Source organism: Felis catus, chromosome A1 (assembly GCF_018350175.1).
Source record: "Felis catus isolate Fca126 chromosome A1, F.catus_Fca126_mat1.0, whole genome shotgun sequence".
In the NCBI taxonomy this organism is placed as follows: Eukaryota; Metazoa; Chordata; class Mammalia; order Carnivora; family Felidae; genus Felis; species Felis catus.
Genome location: NC_058368.1, coordinates 238,525,096 through 238,547,743, shown reverse-complemented (window position 1 = coordinate 238,547,743; position 22,648 = coordinate 238,525,096). Strand labels below are relative to the sequence as shown.

The following is a 22,648-nucleotide window of genomic DNA, read 5'->3' as shown; positions in this document are numbered from 1 at the left end:
GCGAACAGACCCCCGCGACAGTGCGCGTGGCCTGTGGGGACAGGCAGGACGCACACGTGCTCCCTCAGCCTGGGCCTCCTCAGACTCCGACTGGCCCCACCTTTCACCCTGGGAGGAGGAGCCCAGCACGCCAGGGTGGACACAGCGGAAGACGGAGTTCACAGCCAGCCTCACGGCACACGCTGCCCGCGTGCTCACGGACACGTAGAACCACACGGAGCACAGGCCCGCCCGGCCACGCAGCTCATCTCCGCCTTAACCCAGAGCATCTCTGAAAAACACCGTCTGGGGGACTGGTGGTGACCGTGCAAAACACGTTCAACACCGGAGATTCAGGAACGTTTGCGATTCGAGAGCTGGGGAGGCGGTCTTTACCTCCGCTGCTGTGGCAAGCACACACGTGAGCCCACGTCGTGCGTGGGTTTCTGAGAACAGGAAAAGTGAGCCAGAGGAGACACGCTCCACCGGGCCAGGAAAAACGTCACAGCCAAAGAAATTTATTTTAAAATAGAAACATACGTACATTAAGCTTTAAAATAGTCAAATTTTAAACAAAAAGAAAAAAGCCGTTTGATCCCAGTCTCTAAGGAATGGACTTAAAGAGCCACCTGCGCGTGTGGGGAGCACTCACGGACACCTCGAGAGGCCCCTGGCCCGGGCTCCCCGCCCTCCGTGCCGAGCCTCCGATGGTCAGATCCTGATGCGGGGGCCAGAAGTCTGTCCGCTGGAGCCCCTCCCTAACACGACGCAGAGGGACTCGGGGGGCGACGGGAAACGTTCAGGTTTTGGCAATGCACACGGTGTAATGTCCAGGAAATTCCGCCAGAAGCGTCCGAAAATACTCCGCCGACAACCCAGCCCTGCCGCACAGGGGCTGACCGCACGCGGCCGGGTGGGGACTCAATGTGCGTGGGGCTTCCGCTGGGGTTTCTCCTCGTAGGACTCCCCGAACTCGTTCACCCTGCTCTTATCCACGGGGTACAGCCTGCAAGGACAGAGGCCCCCCGGGCTCTGCCATCTGCGAGGGGGCTGGAGTCCCAGCAGTTAGGACACGAGACCCCAAGTTGCCGCAGGAGGGATGTCTGGAGTCCCCTCGTGCCCGCCTGTCGTGTGTTCACCGTCAGGACGGAGCTCCGTGCCTGTCCCCAGGCCCTGGGGGTGGCGGCCCCTCCGCGCTCTCCAGACAGTGCTCGTGGCGACTGCCGCCACGCTGGGGGGGGACGTGAGCGGCAGGGACTGAGCGAGTCGCTCGGACAGAGACCTGTCCTTCCCAACTAGGCCGTGGGGTGGTCTCTCACTCGGCCTTGCAGGTGACACACGCCACCTGCAGACTGCCTCTGTGCCCACAGAAGACCCGGGAGGGGCAGCCACACTCACCATCGCTGGTACAGGTACACGAGGAACACCACGTCGTCCCGGAAACACGCCAGCCGGTGGGAGGTGGGCATGGTGATGATGAAGGCAAAGACGTCGTCGATGAAGGTGTTGAAGGCCTGCCACGTGGGACGGGGGAGGTGTGAACACCGGCCGTCAGGGTCCCCCGGACGCGTACCCAGGGGCCGGGGCCCGTTCACCTTCTCACGGCTCAGCGGGGTCCCGGCGACAACAGACAAGAGGAAAGGAGCGAGTGCGGAAGGACGCTGGACACCGAGGCGCCCCCTCGCGCACCCCTGTTTTCCACATACTGCACCCCCACGAGGGCTGCCCTGAAAACCCCGGCTTCTGCCTCCTCAGAGCCACTCGTCTTACTTCACAGAACGAACAGGAAAACACACCTTAATTCCACCTGCCCTGACAAGCCTGTCACGGCACTTCACAGCCCGGCCGGTGTGCCCGAGCCCAGGGTCTGTGTCCGCGTGTGGACGTGGGCCTCTGGGCGTGGCTGGGGGTATGCGCTCTCACGCATGTCCCCGAAAAGGAATGTGGCTTCGTCTCATGCTGCTGTGACAGTTCGAGAACCAGCGTCCCTAAGTCACCACCAGGGGGCCCACGGTTGAGAAAACCCCCTTCCACTGGGCGTAGTGGCCCTGAGAAGTTGCGGGGCGAGGGGGGGGGGGGGGCACTGACCTTGTAGGTGAAGGCCTTCCAGGGCAGGTGCGCCACCGACTTCATCTGGGGGGCGAGACGCAGCAGATCAGCGGCCGGCGTAGGGAGGACGCGGGCGAGCGCGGGGAGGGCGTGGTCTTACCTTGTAGTTGACGAAGAGCTGGGGCAGCATGAAGAGGAAGCCGAAGGCGTACACCCCTGGGGAGAAGGACGGCAGGCTGGGGTGGCCCCGGGTCCATCTCCAGAGACCGGCTCTCTGCCAGCGGCCCCTCCCACCACCCAGCGCGGCTGCCTGTCACCGTGTTCCGCGCAGACGGCTCGGGCCCGCGAGTGCCCGCCGAGTGCCCGCGAGGAAGCCAGGCCCGTCAGGTCCTGGGTCTGTGCCCTCCGAGGATGCAGACCCAGCCCACGCACACGGCTCACAGGCCCCGTAGCCGCCCTCGGAAACTGCACGTCGGACGGCGTTACTGCCCGCCTGCCCCAAACCGTTTTCACGGGCAGCCTGAGCGGGGCCGCCGCAGACAAACCAGGTGTCGGGGGGGCCCCGCCAAAGGGAGCAGGGGTGGCTGGTGGCAGAGGTCCTGCCTGCCCGTCCTCGAACCACACGGGCCACGTGCGGGAACCACGAGGAACAGCCACGAGCGCTACTGGCGGAGCCGAATCCCCACAACTCACCGTTGACGAAGCTATTGATCAGCCAAGAGTACCAGCTGCAAGAGAGAGACCGTGATCACCGCCCCTGTCCCGCGGCGCCCGTCCCCCCGGAAACTGCAGTGCTGGTGGGGGGACCCGTGGGGACAGCCCTCTTCCCGGAGCGCAAGCGTGAGGTGGTAGCTGCAGGGCTAAACTGGCCGGTGTCCTCCGTCAGAAGCCCCAGCCCTCAGGGCCGCGCCTCCGGGGCTCCTGTGTCCCGAACGCAGTGGCCAGGCCACCCACCCTAGGCTCCCCTCGCCAGACACGTCCGCCCTCGTTCCTGACACCAGGGCCCCGGACACCTGCACCTCCGTGCCCGCCGCTGGGGAACAGGCCTGGGGAATACCACATGCCGGCCTTGTGCCCTCTGGGCGGGTCGTGTGTCTCCCGGGCGGGGTGGGTGGGGGAGGAAGGGCAGGCCCAGCACGGAGGCCCAGGGGCGTCCCTGGCTGCCAGCATGGAGGCTGGCTCGTCCTACCTCTTATACTTGACGTTCAGCAGGGAGTAGACGGCGCCACCGATGCACAGGGGGTAGAGAAGATAGGAGAGGTACCTCATGGCCTGCCGGGAACACGGAGCCTCTGTGACAAGCCAACTCGCAACGGGGAAACCAGCAAGGAGGGCACATGGGCCACGACCTTGGGGACCTGAGTCCGGACAGGGGAACCGGCAAGGAGGGCACACAGGCCAACGGCCTTGGGGAACCGAGCCTGGACGGTGCTGGGACGGCAGACGCCTGCAGAACGAGGCTCCAGAAGCTAGGCCTGATGCCGCACGGACGTTCACAGCATCAGTCCGGCTTGTGAACACCCGGTCACTGATCAGGAGCGATGGGAAACGGATCTGGAGACGCCCGGCTAGAGCCGTGTGCACGGAGTGCCCTCGGGGGCTGGGGCTCGTCACCATGCTGACCCTGAGCTTTGCCTCGGCCCTGGCACACAAACACGTGCCCGTCCGAGTGGCAAGTAACACCGTCGCCACAAGGGAGCCGTCTCCGGGCAACCCGAAAGCTGCAGCTACACCCGCACAGGGGGGTTGGGGATGATGAGGGTCACCGGGGTCTCGGTGACCACGGGAGATCACAGCACGTACCGCTAACTCCCCAGAAATAAATCTCGTTACAGGAGAGGAGGAGGCCTCCCGACCACCCGCGAAGACGGGCCCGGCTTTCCTGCGAGGCCGGGACGTGGAGCCGCCCCAGTGCCTGCCCCCAAGTCTGAGAGCCCAGGCTGATTGGCATCCCCTCCCACCCCCGCCACTCACCTGAGTGTCGTACTCCTCTGTCTTCCTCTCGGACTCACTGTAAGTGCCAAACTGTCACAGAACCCAACACAGTCCCGTTAGTTCCAGGCCGCTGGCGGGGACAGCTGCACGTGGACCGGTAGGCGTGCACAGCCCAGCTGTGCGGTGCAGGGGGCTCAGCCCAGGCGGCCCCCTGCAGCCACTTCCCCGCAATCAGGGTCACCCGGGGCCTAGACACGTGCCGCGTGTGCAGAGGCACGCCCGCCAGTGTGTCCTGTTGGGCCACGCACCCCCCCAGCAATCACGGTGATGGCCACACCCCTGCACTGCACTCAGGTCAGTGAAGGCAGACTCACAGAGCCAGTTCCCAACAGGACAAACTCTGTCCCGGTCCCCAATTTCCCATCTGCGACAGGGTGTTGAGCTTCCCTGGATCCGGGTCCATCCCAGCAGGGGTCAGGCTCAGGACCAAAAACCCCAAAATGCCGCTGCACCCCAGCCCAGCCCGTCTGCCCGGAGGCGCAGCAAAATCTTGTCACCAGGGGCAAGGGCCAACCCAGAGCAGCACCACGTGCTGGACTCCGGCGGGGACGGGGCACCAGGCAGCACCACGCTGGCCTGCGGGCATGGGAGGAGCACCCAGAGCCCAGCACGCCCGCATCCCATCCCGTCAGGGCAGGGGAAGCACTCTGTCCCTGACGGGGATGCCCACGTGGGGCCCACACTAGCCGCTGCCCACGCCGGCCCGCCAGGAGACCTCAGGGCTGCCAGGGTACCGGCCTCCACCGCACGATGCCACCTAACGTCTGCCGAGGGGGGGCTCGGAGCCGGAGGCTGGCCGTGTGGCCCAAGGATCACCAGCCCCCGAGTGTGGCGTCTGATCGGGGCACAGCTAGCAGCCACAGGGCAGACACTCTGGGACATGAGAATGGGCTGGCGACCGGCACACACAAAGGAACAAGGTGACTGCTGGTGGGGGTGGGGGGGGGAAGGCACAGAGCATCCAGGGCAGATGGGGTGGTGGGAGCAGGCGGGGGCGGTGCACAGAGAGTCCCGGGGGGGCAGACGGGGGCCAGGGGAGGCACAGAGTGTCCAGGGAGCAGACAGGGTGGGGGGGGGGGCGAGGGGAGGCACAGACCATCCAAGGGGCAGACGAGGAGTGGGGGCGGGGGGAGGCATGGAGCGTCCAGGGGCAGATGGGGTGGGGGGACAGTTGTTACCGCACAAATGCCCACCTGGAACTGCGGTCTCAGGCCTCTCCAAACAACACTCATCTTCAAGGCCTTTTTCACCTTCCACAGCTGAAAGAAAGAACGAGAAACACACTTTCACGGCTCTGAGACCCAGGAGTTCCCGGAACTCACCCCCGGGAGGTGACGGACCACAGCGTGTGCCTGCTCGCGCCCCCAGCCTTGACTGGTCACACCACCAAGCCTGACTGGTGCTCGTGGGCTCCACGCCAACATCGAGCTCGGCCGCCCTCTGCACCGACGGAACTGGCACTCGGCCTGGCTGCCGTCCTCTGGGCCGGGCCCCCTTCCCGGCCCATCCTGCCCGCCTCTCGATTCACCGGTCCCTTCTCCCAGGTGGTCACTGCAAGGCCCCTCGCCTCTGCCCTGAGTCCTGCCGTCTTCGGGGGACCCGCCTCCACAACCCGGTGAGCTGGGTCTCCGCGCTGTGATGGGTGGCTATGGGGGGGTCCTCGCGGCACGGCTCACGGGCAGACCAAGTGCGGTCTCTGGCCCAACGGCCACACGTGCCGGTGCCCACGGCGCACGGGTAGGGCAGAGAACTGTGGCCGGGGCTGAGGCCCGGGACAGGGCAGCCCCAGAGGCCAGAGAACGTCCCAGCCCACCACCCCCTCTGCTCCCCCCCGTGTCCTGGCCCAAAGCCACCCGCCCCACGGAACCGCTCTCCGAGCCCAGCTCGGCCTGGGCTGTCACAGGGCACCACGTCCCACATGGCCTCATGCGGTGGGCGGCACAAGTCGTGTGGCTCCCTGCCTGACGTGGTAAAACACGTCGCGTGGACAGGTGTAATGGGCGGAAGCTCCAACCCCAGCGACAGGGCCCTCGGCAGCCGGGCTCTGGCGTTCCGGAACTGCGGCAGCTGCTACGCCCCTCCCTGCCTTCAGCAGGGCCACGTCTCTCCCGTGGTTCGGGACCGGGTGCGGCCGAGCACAGCCACACGACTCACCTCGATGGCGGCCCCGATGCCTGCGGGGACCAGCACCAGCAGGCTCGTCTGCTCGTCCAGCAGGAACAGGAAGATGACCACTGTGCTGAATCCACGCCAGAGCACTGGGGGCAGGGCAGGGGGCTGCGCTGAGCGGCCGGCCGCGCCCTGTCCACACCCCACCTGACAGGTCCCATCACGCCCCCACCCCCCTACGTGCACACTCACCCCCCTACCCGTACCCCCCCCCCCCCACAGCATACACAAAGCTTCAAGGGTTTCACCCCCTCCATCCACTGCACCGGACAAGGTGTGTGTGGCGTGCAAATGTTCTACAGTGACCATGGAGGCCACAGCACGGAACGCAAGGTCCCCTTTGCTACAGAAACGTGTGTGCAGGTACACAAACACACAGAGAGCACGCTGACCAGAGGGGTCACCGGTGGGGATTAGAACCCACCTCCTTGACCTCTTCCCCTTACCTGTTTCCCTCCCAACTCCGTGAGAAACTCATCTTTTAAAAACCATACCTTCTCCATAAAGACCGAACTTTACAAAATGCTACAACTGACTGATAACATGCACCTTCCTAACGGCCTCTCGTGGGGCAGGAGCAGCGGGGCCAACCCCCGTGGGTGCCTGCTAGGGGGACACCTGGCTGCCCCGTGTGCACCGACAGGGACCCACGAGCCCCGCTCACGGCTGCTCCCCAGGAAGGGCCGGAGGACCCAGCAGGGGCCCTGTGCCCCCCGAAGAACGCCAGAGGACAGGAGGATGTGAGGCCCGGCAGACACCGGGGGCCAGCCCAGGTGCCCGGACCACCCCTGGGCACATCATTTCTGCGGAAGGAAAAGAACTGCCTCTTGAGACGCTTGATTAGCAGCCAAACAGATGGAGGCCAAGATCCCGCGTTGGTGTTGCTGCCGGGGGGGCCTGGCGCATGGCCTCAGGTTCACACGCCACAGACAGCCCCTCTGCGCTCGCAGAGGCCAGGCTCTGCCAGGCTCGCAGGCGAAAGAGCCGGCTCCCTGACTGGCACAGACCAGAGACGGCCGCAGACCCCAAGCTCCAAAGTGAAGCCTAGAGATCCGTATCCATCAACAGGACACGGTACTCTGGGAACGGCCGAAACTTGAGGGCACCTACCTGCTTTGGTGGACATTCCAATCATGCTCCTCTTCTTCTTCCAGAAACTGATGTCATTTTTAAATGCCAAGAAGTCGAACAGAAGCTGGAAAGAGAAGAGAACGGCAATGTCCGGCTCGCGTCGCTCCAACAGCTTGTCTCCGCCGAGCGAGAGCACAGGTGTGCGCGGGACCCGGATCGCAAGGTCACAGCCAGGTGGATGCCACACGCCACACCTCGGAAACCCACGGCCTCGTGCCCCACCCAGCACGCCGGGACCGCGGGGCATCCGACCGCCGTCGTGGGCCACACGTCCCGGCTCCCTCGCCAGGTGCTGCCGGCTCTGACCTGGTGCCCAGGCTGTGCACACGGGTCATTCTCAGACCCTGCTCCTTTAACAAAACCACTATTTCCCAGCACGGTTTTGGGAAGTTTAGCCAGACTGGCAGCCAATCTCCAGGCACTGGGGGCCCACCCCTGCCCACCTTGACCTCAGATCTAGCACGGCTGCCACGTGGGGGACAGCTTTCCTCCACCAGCTGTAGGACTCCACGCTCAAAAAGGGATTCTACGCAAAGACTGGGTTGTCAACATCGAAACCACCGTGCTAGAATTATACAACGAGATACTTATTTTGCAAAGCCATTCACTGATCTCGTGGAGTTTGGGTTTCTTTTCAAAATGACCTCCAGGGCCAGCAGACAAACCCCAAGTCCTTAAGGTGATCAGCGCCCCAGGTGCAGACACCCCGTCCTGAGCCGGGAGAGGGACCCCCAGCGTGGCGGCCACAAAGTCTCAGGTCGCCAGGCCGCACCACGCAAACCCCCGGCCCGGTGCCCACTCACGTGAAATGCAGCGACGAAGAAGGTCAGGGCTAAGAAATACAAGTTGGTGTCGACAAAAATGCCTTTCACTTCATCAGCGTCTTTCTCTGAAAACCCTGAGCGGAAAAGGAAACAGCACGAGGCGAGCCAGGTCAGTGACATCCAACGCCAGACACGCGCCTCACGCTCACGGCCATAGGCGAGGACAGCTCTCAGCACTGAGAGCGGAAACCCGACGCTCCGACGGGAGCCATGGTCAAGGACACCAGCAGGAGGCACCGAGGCTGGAGCCTGAGCACGGCTTCCCGGACCCGGAAGTAAAGGTCGGCCCGTGGCCTCACCGAACTGCTGCAGGGAGTACACGGCATCCTGCATGTGGATCCAGAAGCGCAGCCTCCCCAGTGAGATCTTGTCGTAGGACACGGTGAGGGGCAGCTCGGTGCTGGAGCGGTTTATGACCTGGCGGGAAGGACAGCGGGGCAGTGAGGCCGCGCCCTTCCCAGGTCTGCCGCCTGCCCCCACCCGCTGCCGGGCACTCACCCCACGGCTCACCCCACGCCGTGGGCTCCCCACCGACCACGGCTCCGTGCACTGGAGGCCGACGCTGCACCCCTGGGCCTACTCGACTACCATCTGTTCCACGTCCCAGGGGGCGGGGGGTGGGGGGGAGGCGTGGCTCCCACCTCCCGCCACTCACCCTCATCCTGGGCTCAAAGCTTTTCTGAGCAATGTGTTCTCGTCTCCTCTGCCACCTGAACCCCATATCTCTCAAACCCCGTGTCGGCTTGGCCCTGTACCCCGGCTTCTCGGCACGAGCAGCACCGGCATGCACCAGGAACCTGCTCTTGTGGACGAGCCGGGCACGGACCCCACGGAGCCTCCACACCTCTCCGCAGGGAAGGGAAACGTGGTGGGTGGCACTTGGGGCCCTGGTGTGTGGGCTGAATGCTCCCGGAGAGGTCGGCCTGCCCCCCCAGGGGACAACAGAAAGCCTCAGGAAGATGCGACACCTGACCTAAGTGTGTGCAGAGGCAAGGGGCAGCTGCGAGCGGCTGTGGTCGTGGGGTCTGGCGGCCCACGCTGGCTGCAGCGGCCTTCCACGCCTCCAGCGGCCGGTGAGTCCACGGGCACCACCCGCCCCATCATGTGACCATGGAGCCACCTGATTCCACCCACTGGAGCTCACTCAGCAGGCCCTCCTGGTGAACACCGACGTGGCCAGTCCAGCAACAGGAGCGGACCAGGACTGACCAGATGCCAGGCCCAGGCACCAGGCCACCCACACGAGGACTGACCAGACGCCAGGCCCAGGTGCCGGGCCCCCTCCCACCAGGACTGACCAGATGCCAGGCCCAGGGCCCCCCCACCAGGACTGACCAGACGCCAGGCCCAGGCGCTGGGGGGGGTGGGACCTAACCCCCCCCCCCCCCCCCACCACCAAACCAGGACTGACCAGACGCCAGGCCCAGGCACCGGGCCCCCTCACACCACAGTGGCACACTGGCTCCAGGGCACGCGGGCATGGGCCAACCCCACCCACACAGGTGCCACTGTCTACACCCCAGCAGATTAGCTGTTCCCCAAAGATGGCATTCCTTCCAGAAAGCAGCCCTGATCCAGACAAAGCATTCGTGTCACGAAGACGCCACAGGAAACGCCGGCGGCCCGTGAGCTTGTTTCCACGTCTGAATAGCGGTGCCACGTCACGAGGCCGCTAAACCCACACAATGAGCAGAGCGCAGGCGCCCTGCAGACGCAGCCTCGGAGCTCCAGCGGCCCAGCCAGCCAGCAGCCTCTCCACACCACTGCCCACACCATGGCAGCCCCGGGCCCCCAGAAAGCTGACCACGCGCTTCGGCAGAACTGGGCCGGCTCCAGGTCTGCACACAGCAGGAGGGAGGATGACGGTCTGCCCGGGGACGACGAGCCCCGTAGGTCTAGGTGGCACCCCCAAAGGAAGCGCAGGACCCCGCGTGTTAGGGACCCCTTGGTCCGCAGGGGGAGGCAGAGCTGGGGCGGGGGCCCGCGAGGCTGGGCCCCAGGTCAGATGCCCCCTTTTCCGCTCACTGCCGTGCATCCCACGGGGACCCGAGCTCTCTGTGCCCAGGCTGTCTCGTCTGTGAGCAAGGAGCACGGACTCCAGCGCGGGGTAAACGCCCACAGACTGGGATGGCGGCCAGGAGTCACGGGGAGGGCGACCGGTCCGGCTCGTGCCACAGCTCCACAGCCCATGGGGCGAGACCCCAGGACGTTTGTGAAGTGCTCGGCACGGTGCCTGGGGCACCGTAGGTGACCCTCCGTGTCAATGGTCACTGCTGTTGTCACTGCCCGGAAGTCAGCCGTCCTGCACTGGCCCTCCAATCCACCCTGCAGGGCAGGGTGCCAGCTCCCCTCCACTCCCACACTCAGCCCTGCCCAGGGCCACCCGAGGGTGGGGGGCGGGGGGAACAACTGCAGGCTCCAAGACAGGCAGTGACACTGTGTGGGGCCAGCTCTAAAGGGAGCAGTTTGCTCAGCACCCCCTCTAAGCCCATCTGTGCCTTTGAGCCAAACAACTAGGGCTTGGTGGAAAAACGTTCATGAACCGTTTGAGCGACACTCGGTTCTCCAATGAGCTCTGAGACTCGCCATCCAAGCACTTAATACAGAACTGTTCCAGGGCCTTCCACCACAGAGAGCACAGGGGCTCAGCTCAGGAAGGGAGTCGGAGGCAGACCCGGAGCACAGCTCTGCCAAGTCAGAAAGACGCAGCAAGCTCCTGCGGGGCGACAGCAGCCCAGAGGAGCCACACTTACCATGAGGTCCTTCACCCGATTGCTGAGCTGGTCGATGAACAGGATAGGGAGGTAGTGCACGGTCTTCCCGAGCTGGATCCTGGGGGATCAAGCAGTTCCCAGAGTCACCGTGAACACTTTCACTATTAGAGGAATCAGACGCGGCTCGGAGACGCAGCGCAGAGAAATCCCGCCCACGTCCTCGGTTGTCTCTGGGCACACAGCCCCGGGACACACCCTGCCCACAGAAGCCGAGGGCTCTAACCAGCTGTTCTTCCTTGAAGTCACAGCCGTGGGAGGGAAACCCCAGTGGCCACAGAGCGGAACACCATCCAGGCCGCAAAAGAGTGACAGGCCCACATGTGCCCTGACGCGGGATGCTCAGGGATGCGGAGGGAGACTGGAAATAAAAACCCACCTGCCTTCCGTACCTTGGAGGCGGTGGGGGCCAGAGAACAGGAGTGGGGGGCTTTCTGTGACCCTTTGTACCGTTTACGTTTCTAATTACGTGACTCTTCTGCACACTCAAAAATGACATATACGCATTAAAAAGAAAAAACCCTCACGACGATAGCACGTTTACGACTAACCTGTGAAGGAAGACGAGTCTTAGCGCAACCATTTTTAGGTGCTGCGTGACATCGGTAACAGATCTTACTTTAACAGTGGGCTCCCCCAAAACGCAAGGCGGTCTAAATTATTCACACAATTTCAACACTTACGTTTAACTAGCGATGCTAATGACTAAATGTAATGATCTAAAAACTAGTTTTTAAGTTAACGTAAACAAGTCAAGTTAAAACAAAACACGGGGTCCTAACAGAGATAATCAGTACGCAGATGGGACAAAAGTCTCAGGGGGTGCAGCACGACACGGTCTCACGCCCTGGTGGCAGTCTCTATCAGCAAGACCTCGAGAGGTTCAGGGGTGCTCGAGGCAGCACTGCGGGCCCCCGTTTCTGGACTCTGGTGGGCCACGACCCCCCCAGGTGTCCTCCACACCCCACACACCGGGGCCACTCCTGCACTGCCAGCTCGAGGCTGGGCATGGGGGCGTGCGCCGCGAAGAGCCACCCTCCTTCCCGGTGGGCCCAGCGGTACTTACATCTTCATGTACCGATGCACGTCGGCAGGCAGGGAGGCCCCGTCAAAGACAAAGTCGTCCACCATCACGTTCAGTGTCAGTCTTGGTCTCCAGTGAGAAACAGGCTCGTCCAGGGCACTCGGTGGCTTCTTCTCTGCCTCTATCTGCTGCTAAAGGAAACGAGTGGCTCAGCAGGGAAAGCCCAGTGCTGGGTGGAGACCTGACCGCCGGCTCCCCCAGAGCGGCACCCCTCACTTCCTTCTCTTAACACGAGCCAGAGGGTTGTCATTTAGATCCCCAGCCTGAGCGGGGACCATGAGAAGAGGGAGTCCCGGGACACCTGCAGGAGGGGGCAGGCAATCGGAGCTCACAGCCCCTGCAGCTGGCAGCGAGACTGAGGACAATGGCCCTAGGCCCGGTCCGTCACGTCGTCTGCAAAGACAGGGTCAGGGCTGGGCGTCAGTCGCACACAGAGCTCTATTCAGCAAAGAAGCTATGACTGCCAGGAAAATCTCCCAGATCTAACTGACAAATTCCACACTGCAGGACCATTTCGCATATCTCCCACCTAAATAGATAGAACACAGCTCCGGTAAGTTACGTTAAGAATGGTTTTCTAGGGGCGCCTGGGTGGCGCAGTCGGTTAAGCGTCCGACTTCAGCCAGGTCACGATCTCGCGGTCCGTGAGTTCAAGCCCCGCGTCAGGCTCTGGGCTGATGGCTCAGAGCCTGGAGCCTGTTTCCGATTCTGTGTCTCCCTCTCTCTCTGCCCCTCCCCCGTTCAAGCTCTGTCTCTCTCTGTCCCAAAAATAAATAAACGTTGAAAAAAAAAAATTTTTTTAATAGAAAAAAAAAAAAAAAGAATGGTTTTCTAATACTAACCGCAAACGTTTATTTGTATGTTCCAGAGATCACTTCACCCACCACCTCACTGACTCCCTAGGAAGGCCCCGAGAGGCGGGGCCATACAGTCCCCCCAAGAAAAAGCAGCCGAGGGAGTCCTTCGAAGGAGACCCAGCATGGGGCAGCCTCACAGACACTTCCCATCTGTAAACGATCTCACCTTCTAGTCCACACAGACCCAAAGACAGAATTCCTCTGCTTTACCCACAGTATCGTCAATAACCACTTAAGCCACTCTAGTTTCCTCGTATACACAGCTTTTCACAGCAGTATGGGACGTATGCAGTCCAGGTATCTGTCCCGTAATCACAAATAACAACTGAAAAGATATACCGAAGTGCCGTCCTGCCCTACACACAGGGCAGTGAGTCCCCCAGTTGTGAGCGAAGGCTGCGGCCGACTTTGCAGAAGGGAGGCCCCCACACCTTGATGGGGTGCACACACACTCCCTGGAGGCTGAGAGGGCCCGGGGCCTGAGAAGTAACCTGTCGTTGCATTACTTAGAGTCTACGTCACTAACTTGGCAGAAAATTTATCTGCGAGTCACAGGAAGCAATTCTGCTGAAAGACAGACGTGCTTGTCCCTACATCAAACTGCTTCCCTTCCCAATGGTCACCCCAGCTCCCGGTGTAGGCTGCACGTGCAGAAACCTGTGGGTGTGAACTCCACAGGGAGAGCGCAGGCCTCATGCGGTCAGTGACCTAACAGGCACACTCACCTGCGTAGTGGATTCACCCGTGAGCAGGTTGACCTCTTCTGGTCTGGGAACCATGTAGGTGGTCAGAGGGCTCACTAGGTGCACCTGCTTCCCATCATGCCATGGCAGAATGCCGGCATGATGGAGGAAGATGTACGCATACAACGTCCCGTTATTTCTAGTTTTCTTTGGTACGGAAACGTTAACCGTCCTAAAACAAAAGAAACGACCATTTTACAACCACGTGCGTGTTAGCTGCCTCGTATGTGCACACAGCACAGGTTACCCAAGTACCTCTATAAATCATGCCGTTTCAAACTAATTTTAGCTCACACGTTCTGAAAACGCACCCACCTGCAAAGACTTTACCGAAATCCTGAAAGCGCAGATGCTCACAGACCGTTTTCTAAAAACCACGGGCAGCATTTCCTGCCTACATTTCGCAGCGCTCAGGGAAGGCAGGAACTCGCCTTGGTCACAGGGCTCACGTGGCCAGGCAGGCAGTGGCTGACCCCAACCGCACCTATTTCCCCCGTCTGCTGCACTGCCTCCCGCAGCTCTCGAATGGGGCAGGCTGGCCAGAGGACGCTCATGCCAACGCACCACACATTCCCGCTGTTCTGTCTGAAATCACCCAGACGACACACAGGAAAAAAGGAGACCCCGGACAAGCAAGTTGCTTTTTGACTTCTACTTTTGAAATCTTAAAACTAGAACGACACAGCAAGTATGACTTCCTACGCTCCCTCTTCGTACCTGAGCATTTACATCACTACACTGACCTAACTGGCAACTTTCGCCAGGAAGAGAGAGACAAGCTGTCTGCTGTGGGAAGCCACGTCACCCCCACCTCATCTCCTCCTCTGGAAACGCCCACGGCTGCCGTGCATCCTGGGACCGTCGGACACTGGAAGCTACCTTTTAAGGGACAAACTCATCACCTCCTACTTTCACGTAGAGCAAAACTTGGCTAGTTTACGTATCACAAACGAGGGCAGTTAAAAGCCGCCCCACTCACGAGACAGAAGGGAACAGTGCTTCTCCACGCTAACTTCCTTACACATGACACTGCCTTTTCCACAACCTAAACGTTACCAGCACTTACCCCATCACTGGCACGCGCTGCTCCCCAATCATACCTTTCAAATTTCGACTCCACGTCAAAGTCTTCCACGTTCAAGACCAGATCCACGTTGTTTTCAGCACCAAGGTTGGACCGCGTGGTGGTGTACACGCTGAGCTGGAAAGGAGCGTCAAGAAAGTTAGCTCTGCAAGGACCCCCCCACACCCCCCTTCGGCAGAAAACACGCATCCAACCGCTACACCCGCGGTGGCAATCTGACCAGCTACCAAATGGGAAAAGGTTTCACTTCAGCTCCCGTCGCGCCAGGAAGGGATCTGCTGTGTCCACTGCAAACAAGCTACTGAGGCGTGCAGCTGAGCAGAACAGGGCAGGGACCCAGGCGCCTTCAAGAGGCGGGACGAGGGGTAAGGGGGCAGCGCCCCGAGCCCTCCCGGAGCCACCATGCACCAAGACCTGGAGCCAGTGGGGCTGGGGGGCTGTCCTGGACCGGGCTCGGTAAGAAGGGGCCCCAGCCCCGCCCCCACGTAGTCCCCGCCGCCACACCTCCTCGTTGCTCACCTGCAGCTTGGGCCTCCGCGCCAGGTAGGGCTGGATGCAGTTGCCGTCGCTGCCGCACGGCCGGGTGTAGACGATGCCGTACATGACCCAGCAGGTGTGCACCACGTACACCACGAACACGCCCACGACCAGGCTGGTGAAGGAGCTGCGACCGCTCCACATGGCGCCGCCGCCCCCCGGGCAGAGAGCGGCGCCCACCCCGGCCCGGCCCGCCTCGCAGCCGCGGGCCCCGCCGCCCGCCCGGCGCGCCGCCGGCCACTCCGGCCGCCGCCGCTCACGCAAGAGCCGCCTCGCGCCGCCGCCACCGCCGCGGGGGAACGAACGCACCGCGCACCGCGGGCCGCCGGCCGCCCTGCATGCTCTCGCCGCCCTCCGACCGACCTGTCGCCGCGGGATTCGCCGCCCCGCGGCCGCTTCCGGGTCCCGTGCCTCCCGCCGGAAGTGGGCGCGCCGCGCGGCCCCCTGGGAAACGCAGTCCAGCCAACGACGCACGCGCACGCACGCACGCGTCAGGAGCGCGACGCACGCTGGTGACGGCTCCCGCCCGCGTCCTCCTCCCGGCTTGCCTCGCGGGTTCCGGGCGCTTGGGCTGGGGCCTGTCGAGGGCAGAGGGGTCGCGAGGGGAGCGGGACGGGGAACCGGGTGGTGAGGCGGCCGGCAGGGGGCGCCAGGCAGAGGGGGATGGGGCGCGGCGGCGCGGCTGCGAGGCGGTCGCTAGGGGCCGGGGGCAGAGGGGGCCGGTGGGGAGGGGCGGTGAGACGGGGGCGGGTCGAGGCGGGGGCGGGGCATGGCGGAGGCGGGGCATGGACCGGGGGCCGAAGCGGAGCCGTCGCCTTGGGGTCGCGGGGTCTCCAAGGCACCGCCCCACATCCGCGGACACTGGCTGGACCACCCCCTACCGCCCAGCCGTGGGGACTGCGCTGTCCCCAGGCCTACCGGGCCCACAAGTGGGTGCAGTGTTGACATTTGGGAAAGCTGGTTGGAGGCGATACAGAGACCGTGTGCTGTTCTTGAAACCCTTTCTACGTCTGGAGTTACGTCAAAATAGAGGAAAATGGTTAATAGACTCCCGAAAATTAGAGACCTGATTTCAGGTGGTTGTTTCAATAGGAGCCTCTTGGGGGGGGGGTGCGATTTGAAGAAACAACACCGCAGAGAGGGGGGCCTGGGGAGGGGTCTTCCCCTTGAAGCGCCCCTGCCCGCACCCGGGCTTGCTCAGCCAGAGGCTGTAGCTCCTAGTTCCCAGGTTCGGCGGCGCTGGGAACCTTCGGGGGAAAGCTGTCCCGGTTCGCCCGCGGGCCCGCGCCTTTCCTGCTTCCATGCTAAGTTGGCAGAGCTCCCCGGCCGCGGGCCAGCCCTCTGCAGGGGCTTGCTTTTCCTGCCTGATTGCGGGAGACTCGCGTGAGGCACCTAGAGAAATGGGAAGCGCTATTCCTGGTTTTCAGAGGAGGAGGCAAACTGCTTTAGGGTGGGGGCTTGGGCGGGAATTCGTAGGGCAGTAGATTCGCTGTGGACGGGATGTGACTTCATGCAGAGATGGAGACTTCCGGGAACAAGGCACTGAGGCTGAGTGCAGGGAGGCCTTGGACCACCTGCTCCTAGGATCTGGGCCAGAGATTGGGGGGCCACTAGGAACTTTCCTCCGCACATTCTCCCTTGTAGAATCCACTCCTAACTCTGTTGATTCAACCGATGGAATGGTGTGTCACAGACCGTCTCCACCCTCCCCTATCTGGTCTGTCTTTTGCTTTAGCAAACCTGCCTCTTCTTACCTGAGTGTAAAATCCACCCTTCTTAACAGGCTTACCAGTCCTCTGCAACCAAGGCCACAGAGCCACCTTTGCCCCTGAGCCATCGTGCTCCTGCCACACCTAAGGAGCCCCTGCTCGCACCCTGCGGCTTTGCTGTCACTGCTCTGGTCTACACAGTGTAGGAAGGAACGCCAGGCTAATTAGTCTGCAGGGAACAAAGACCAGCTCCAGCTGTGTGAGCACAAGAGGGCATCAGTGGGACACGAGGGACATGGGGGGGTCTCGTGGAATCTGAAGGCCAGGATGCAGCCAGGCCTCAGGAAGGGGCCGCAAAGCCCCAAGAACGCTGAGGTTCATACCCCTCTCCCTCTCAGACTGACTTTTGATCTGGTTTGTACTCTGTCCCAGGTGTAGAGATTTATTGGCAACTGGGGGCAAAAGCCACACCCCGACGCTGAGTGTCCCGCTGCTCATGAATCTAAAGCCGATGCAGGCGGGTCAGGTCCAAGGATCCAGAGGGGGTCCTGCGGGACCAGGCACGAGTGTCCCCAGCCCTCTGCAGGATAGAAATTGAATGTGAGCCAGCAGGAGGTGAGTGCAGAGTGTACTGAAGGTATAGACAGAACGCGGGTACGGAGTGTCTGGGAGACTCCGGAAAGGAAAGGAGAGAATCTCATCTTGCTTGGGGCCTGCTGTGTAGGTCCCCTCAGTCCCCCAGCTGCCCTTCATCAGTTATTCCTCAGAGCCAGGGAGCCTTGGCGTCCACACGTCTGTTCCTGGTGGTCTGGTTATTCTCACCTGGTTCTTCCTTAGATGTCGTCTGTTGTGCCGGAAGACTTGAGATAAATGTTAACTTCTTGTCCCTTATAAGGAGCACACACACTGTTGGTGCTACGAGGCATGTGTAAAGTGGGGATGCGGGTCCTAGCAGGAATAGGATCAGGAAAAGGAGCGAAAAGCAGATTTTTACAAAGTCCTTCCGTTTCCCTATGTCACAGCTATAAAAAGGCCTCGCATGGGGGCACCCGGGTGGCTCAGGCTTGTGAGCTCAAGCCCCACGTCAGACTCCAAGAAGACTGCGGAGCCTGCTGCTGATTTTCTCTCTCCCTCTCTCTCTGCCCCTCCCCCACCTGCACTCGCTTTCTCGCAAAATAAAGAGACAATAAATGAATAAATAAATAAATAAATAAATAAATAAACGCCTTGCATGGCTTTCTGGAAGGTCAGATAGAAACCCGGTGCCATGCGGGGACTTGGGGACCCAGCTTCTAGACTGCAGATCACTCCCAAGTGTCTAGCCCCGACCTGCCCGATGCTTGGCCCTCCTAGCAAGGGCATGGCTCCCACGGGACTTTCCTTCCCACCCATGAGACGTATCCCACTGTCAGTTCCTCAGAGGAGCTCTTGTGTCTAGGGTTAGCCCTCCTGCTGCTGGTGGGTGGTGGGATACTCACATGTTGCGCGTGGGTGTCTGGTTAGGGACCCTTGAAAGCTAACCATTCTCGGGCAAGGTGAGGCTGTTGTTCATTCCCAGGGCCCCTCAAATGTGAGTCCAGGGTGACCGCGCGGAGCCTGACACGGGGCTCGGTCGCACGAACCGTGAGATCATGACCGAGCCAATATCAACAGTCAGACGCTTAACTGACTGTGCCCCCCAGGTGCCCTTATTTTTAACTTTTTGGGGAGCCGCCGTACTGTTCACAGTGGCTGCACCAGCTTGCATTCCCACCAACAGTGCACGAGGGTTCCTTTTTATCCACATTCTCACCAACACTGGTTGTTTCTTTTGTTTTTGATTTTAGCCATTCTGAGGAGTGTGAGGTGCTGCCTCATTGTGGTTTTGATTTGCATTTCCTTGATGATGAGGAATGTTGAACATCTTTTCGTGTGTCTGTTGGTCATCTCTGTGTTTGGAGAAATATCTGTTCATGTCTTCTGCCCATTTTTTAGTTGGAAATTTTGGGTTTTGAGTATTGAGTCGCATTAGGTTCTTTATGTATTTTGGATCACGAACCCTTTATTGGCTATGTCATTGGCACATATCTTCTCCCATTCTGTAGGTTGTCTTTTAGTTTTGTTGACTGTGTCCTTCCCCGTGCAGAAGCTTTTTCATTTTGGTGTAGTTTCTTTTTGCTATTTTATTGTTGGTGTCTCAGAAGACATCGCTGGAAAAAAGGAAAAAAGTTGCTATGGGCCGTAACAACTTTGGACAGCAAAGTTCTATTCTGTTCTCCTGTTGCTTCCTTCTAACTTGTCATACGTTTCACTTCTATGCATGCCGTCAAGTCCACGATAACATCGTCCTTTTTGCTTTAAACGGTCAGCTGTACTTTGAGTAAGTTAAGCAGGAGCACAGATGTACTTGACATCAGTTCACATGCACCCACCTGCTCTCTCGGCTCCTTTGTGCCTGTCTTGATTTCTAGCTGCTCTTTACTCCTTTGCTTCCGTGGCTTTTTTAAAGCACTTCTTACGACGTAGATCCAGTGGTGGTGAATTGTGTCAACCATTTTTGAATGAAAATACTTTTAACCTGCCTTCATTTTTTTATTTCCTCACATTTATTTTTCAGGAGTGACTGAAATAAAAAAATACAATGGAGTCCCACCATCACGGAAATGGCCTTAAGAGATAAAAGGGTCAGACAAACATCATTGCTTTCCATTTCCAACCAGTAGTTATCGTTGATAAATAGAGGGCCAACAGTCTGTCAAGAATCCTCAAGAGATGTTCTGTGATACAACATGCCTGTTCACAGGGGGAAACACTAGCGTAACTTGCACGAGCTTCTCGACTCGTCACACGAGACAAGCGCAGAAGCGCCCCATGCATCTGAGAACGCTGGACTAGCCGCCTTGTAGAAAGCTTTGCCTCCTTCCTTGCGGGGTGTCCTGCTCGGGCAACGAAGCGAGCCTGTGGACCCGATGTCCGATGAACAGCGTCAAACAGATAGAAGTCAGCCCCGCGGCCGCTGTGACGGGTCGTGCCGTCATCCGGCTGAGGAACGTGTGTGTATTCTCGGGACCTGGGAGCGACCCCTTTGCAGCGGCACAGACACTGACGTAGGCAGCTCGGGACATGAGAACAGCCTCCACAGCGCAGGCCCTCCATCCCATCGGATTTGTAGATCTCACCCCGGCAGTCGTCGAGGCCCCTGGGTTCCCTCTCCGGTCCAGCTTTGCCCGCATCAGCTGCCAGACGGGTACGAACAAAATCCAGAGGATACACAAAACACGGGGATGTGGCCCCAGCGGCACCACCTGATGCCAGATGCCCTGCAAAGTAGCGCCGAACTGGGCTCTGTGGTCCACACCACCCGGGAAGACCCTTGTGTTTATCTTTGAAGGCGAAGTCGGGAGCCTGGGTGGGGAAGTATCTGACGACGTTGGCCGGTGACCACGCCAGGACAGGACCCCCTGCTCCTTGGGGACACGAACCTCACAGCCTGTGAGGCGATGCCCTTGCATCGCCGTCTGTGGCGATGCGCTTGCTGGCACCCCGCACCTGCGGCGGCAGCTTGACCCGCTCGGCGGGCACTGTCGTGGTCTCGGAGATGGTCTCGGGTGCTGCACCCGCGAAGGACACCGTGGCTTCTGTCACGTTCCAAGGGAAGAGGAGGCAGGTGACTGGGGGAATGTGGTAGGAACCGGCTGGAACTCCGGGCCCCTGGGCTGCCTTCATTTTTTGGAAAGGTATTTTCAGTAATTGTAGAGTCCCGGGTTGACACGCGTGTTTTCTTCAGCGTGTGGAAGCACACTGTGGCAGTACCTTCTGGCCTGTGTTGTTTCTGATGAGAAATTCACAGTTTTTTCTGGTCCTGTTTCTCTGCCTGGAGTGTGTCCCTTTTCTCTGGCTGGTTTTAGAATTTTTTTAAAGCCATTGCTTTTTTAGCAGTTCGTCGGTGACGTGCTGTAGCGTGGTCCCTCTTGTCTGTCCCGCTGGATGCTTACCGAACTCCTTTACTTCGGGAGTCTCATCAAGTTTGCAAATGTGCGGCCAAGAAGCCTTTAAATATTTGGTCTGCCTCCTCTTTGGAGTCCAGCTGTGTGTATATCAGACAGCTTGACGCTGTTCGATGGTGAGGAAGGTCTGTTTCGTTTTTCAGTTTTTCCCCCTTCCCATGCTTAGGTCTGGACCCTTTCTAATGTTATGTGTCCAGGTTCACTGACTCTTTTTTGTATTTTCCAAACTGCTAAGCTTATTCTGCGAATTTTCCATTTCAGTTGTTCTGTTTTTCATTTCTGGAAGTTCCATTGAGTTTTACAATCTTTTGCGTGTCCTGGAGAGAACCCCATGTGGCAAATAGATCTCTTTCTTCTATCTTTGTGCAGGCACGCTTCTCCGTTTTGGGGGGTGTAACAGTTTATTCAACTACCTCCCTGTTAATAGACGCCTGAGTTGTTTCTAGCCTTTAGCCGTGAAAACTTGGACTATAACGCGTGACCTCGAACATACGTTTTTCCATGTCTTAATTTGCCAGTGTGTTTCTGAGGTAGATCCTTGGACGGGAACTGTCGATTCAAACGATGGACGTGGGGACGCTTCTCCAGCGGCTGCCCGGCGCCTCCCCTCGGGTGGCAGGCTGCCGGTATCCTGCCGGGAAAGGCTGAGGAAACCTGTTTCTCTGGAGCTGTGCCAGCAGAGGACAGTGTCCGACCTGTGGAGTTCTGCCGGTCTGACAGGTGAGATGCTGTCCCTTGACTGGGGGTCGTTTTCCTTTCTGTTTCCCTGATCGTGGAGAATAAGCGGCCTCGGGAGCAGGAGCTGTGGCTCTTCCGGGCCCCGGCCCGTGCTGTGCTTGCGGTGTTTCTGAGCTAAGGAGCAGCCCCCGCCGCGGATCACCGGGTCTCGGTGCATCGGAGACCGACTCTGCGGGGCTCGTCCAGTAAAAACAAGATCCTGTCGGTGGGCTGCTGGGTCCGGGAAGTTGGAAGCTGCAGTTGAGGCGCCACCTGGGTGCACATCTTAGAGAGAACAGCTGCCAGAGGCAGTTTGGGGTAGGGGCCCAGCTCTGCGCATCTTCTCTGGGATCAAGTGGGTTTCTTCACGTTATCTCAGAAAGGCGGCCACAGCCGGGGAGCCCGGAAGGTGGCCCCCGTTCTCAGGTGAGGCGTGGGCTCCCTGGCGCTCTCCTTCATGTGGTCAGCATAGTGCGCCCACGGCAGAGCGGTCAGGAAGGGTAAGGCTCAGAGGCCCCCGGAGTAGTGCCTGGCACGGAGGAGTGGCCACGTTACGTGGACCACCCCCGTCATCTTCGCTGGTTAGAACGCCCGTGTGCGAGGTGTCGGGTGGGCTGGGGTAGGAGAGGGGAGGGCCAGGCCCTGGGCTCTGAGTGAGTTCTCGTGGCTGCCGTAACTGGGTCCCACAGGTGGGCGGCTTAGCCGTCAGACATCTACTTCTCGCGGTGCTGGAGGCTGGGAGGCTGGGAGGCTGGGACGCGGGTGGGGGCAGAGCGGGTTCCTCCTGAGGCCTCTCTGCCTGGCCTGTATGTGCCGACTCTGTGTCCTCACCCGGCCGTCCCCATGCGTGTCTGTGTCCGGCTCTCGTCTTCCTAGGAGGACACGGGTCATGTTGGATCAGGGACACCCTAGTGACCTGCTTTGGCTTGACCACCTCTGTAGACCTGACGTCCAAACACAGTCACATTGTAAGGGGTTAGGAGTCAGGGCTTCAACAGACGAACTTGCAGAAA

At 60.4% G+C, this 22,648-nt stretch overlaps 1 protein-coding gene, 1 long non-coding RNA gene and 1 pseudogene across 5 annotated transcripts; 1 reads left to right on the top strand and 2 right to left on the bottom strand.

The window, feature by feature from the left end:
• Positions 1-481: 481 nt before the first annotated feature.
• CLPTM1L (CLPTM1 like) lies at positions 482-15,631 on the bottom strand. Of its 4 annotated transcripts, none has more exons than XM_023239816.2 (17): positions 15,206-15,627; positions 14,703-14,803; positions 13,585-13,774; positions 11,985-12,133; positions 10,901-10,979; positions 8,447-8,564; positions 8,127-8,221; positions 7,303-7,387; positions 6,178-6,281; positions 5,217-5,282; positions 4,003-4,053; positions 3,218-3,300; positions 2,722-2,756; positions 2,189-2,244; positions 2,068-2,112; positions 1,378-1,493; positions 482-985 (listed from the first exon to the last, which is right to left on the bottom strand). In XM_023239816.2, exons 1-17 carry the CDS (start codon positions 15,365-15,367, stop codon positions 901-903), a joined length of 1,620 nt encoding a protein of 539 aa, XP_023095584.1. In that variant the 5' UTR covers positions 15,368-15,627; the 3' UTR covers positions 482-900. The 4 variants fall into 4 exon arrangements, with proteins under 4 accessions (XP_023095584.1, XP_011285477.2, XP_023095582.2 ...); XM_011287175.4 differs by having other exon boundaries at positions 11,985-12,130; positions 15,206-15,625; XM_023239814.2 differs by lacking the exon at positions 482-985 and adding an exon at positions 1,003-1,210 and having other exon boundaries at positions 15,206-15,631.
• A 364-nt stretch (positions 15,632-15,995) lies between these two features.
• On the top strand, positions 15,996-18,642 carry LOC102900619. The gene is made up of 3 exons (XR_439616.3): positions 15,996-16,299; positions 17,365-17,547; positions 17,955-18,642. It is a non-coding gene; the product is annotated as an uncharacterized LOC102900619 (long non-coding RNA).
• A 1,160-nt stretch (positions 18,643-19,802) lies between these two features.
• LOC123379875 lies at positions 19,803-20,777 on the bottom strand (annotated as a pseudogene).
• Positions 20,778-22,648: the final 1,871 nt, after the last annotated feature.

Coding starts and splice junctions, on each gene's coding strand:
- CLPTM1L (XM_023239814.2), bottom strand. CDS start 15,367: ATGTGGAGCGGTCGCAGCTCCTTCACCAGCCTGGTCGTGGGCGTGTTC. Junction 4,054..5,216: donor GCCTGAGACCGCAGTTCCAG/GTGGGCATTTGT, acceptor GTTCTGTGACAG/TTTGGCACTTACAGTGAGTC. Junction 3,301..4,002: donor CAGAGGAGTACGACACTCAG/GTGAGTGGCGGG, acceptor TGTTCCCGGCAG/GCCATGAGGTACCTCTCCTA.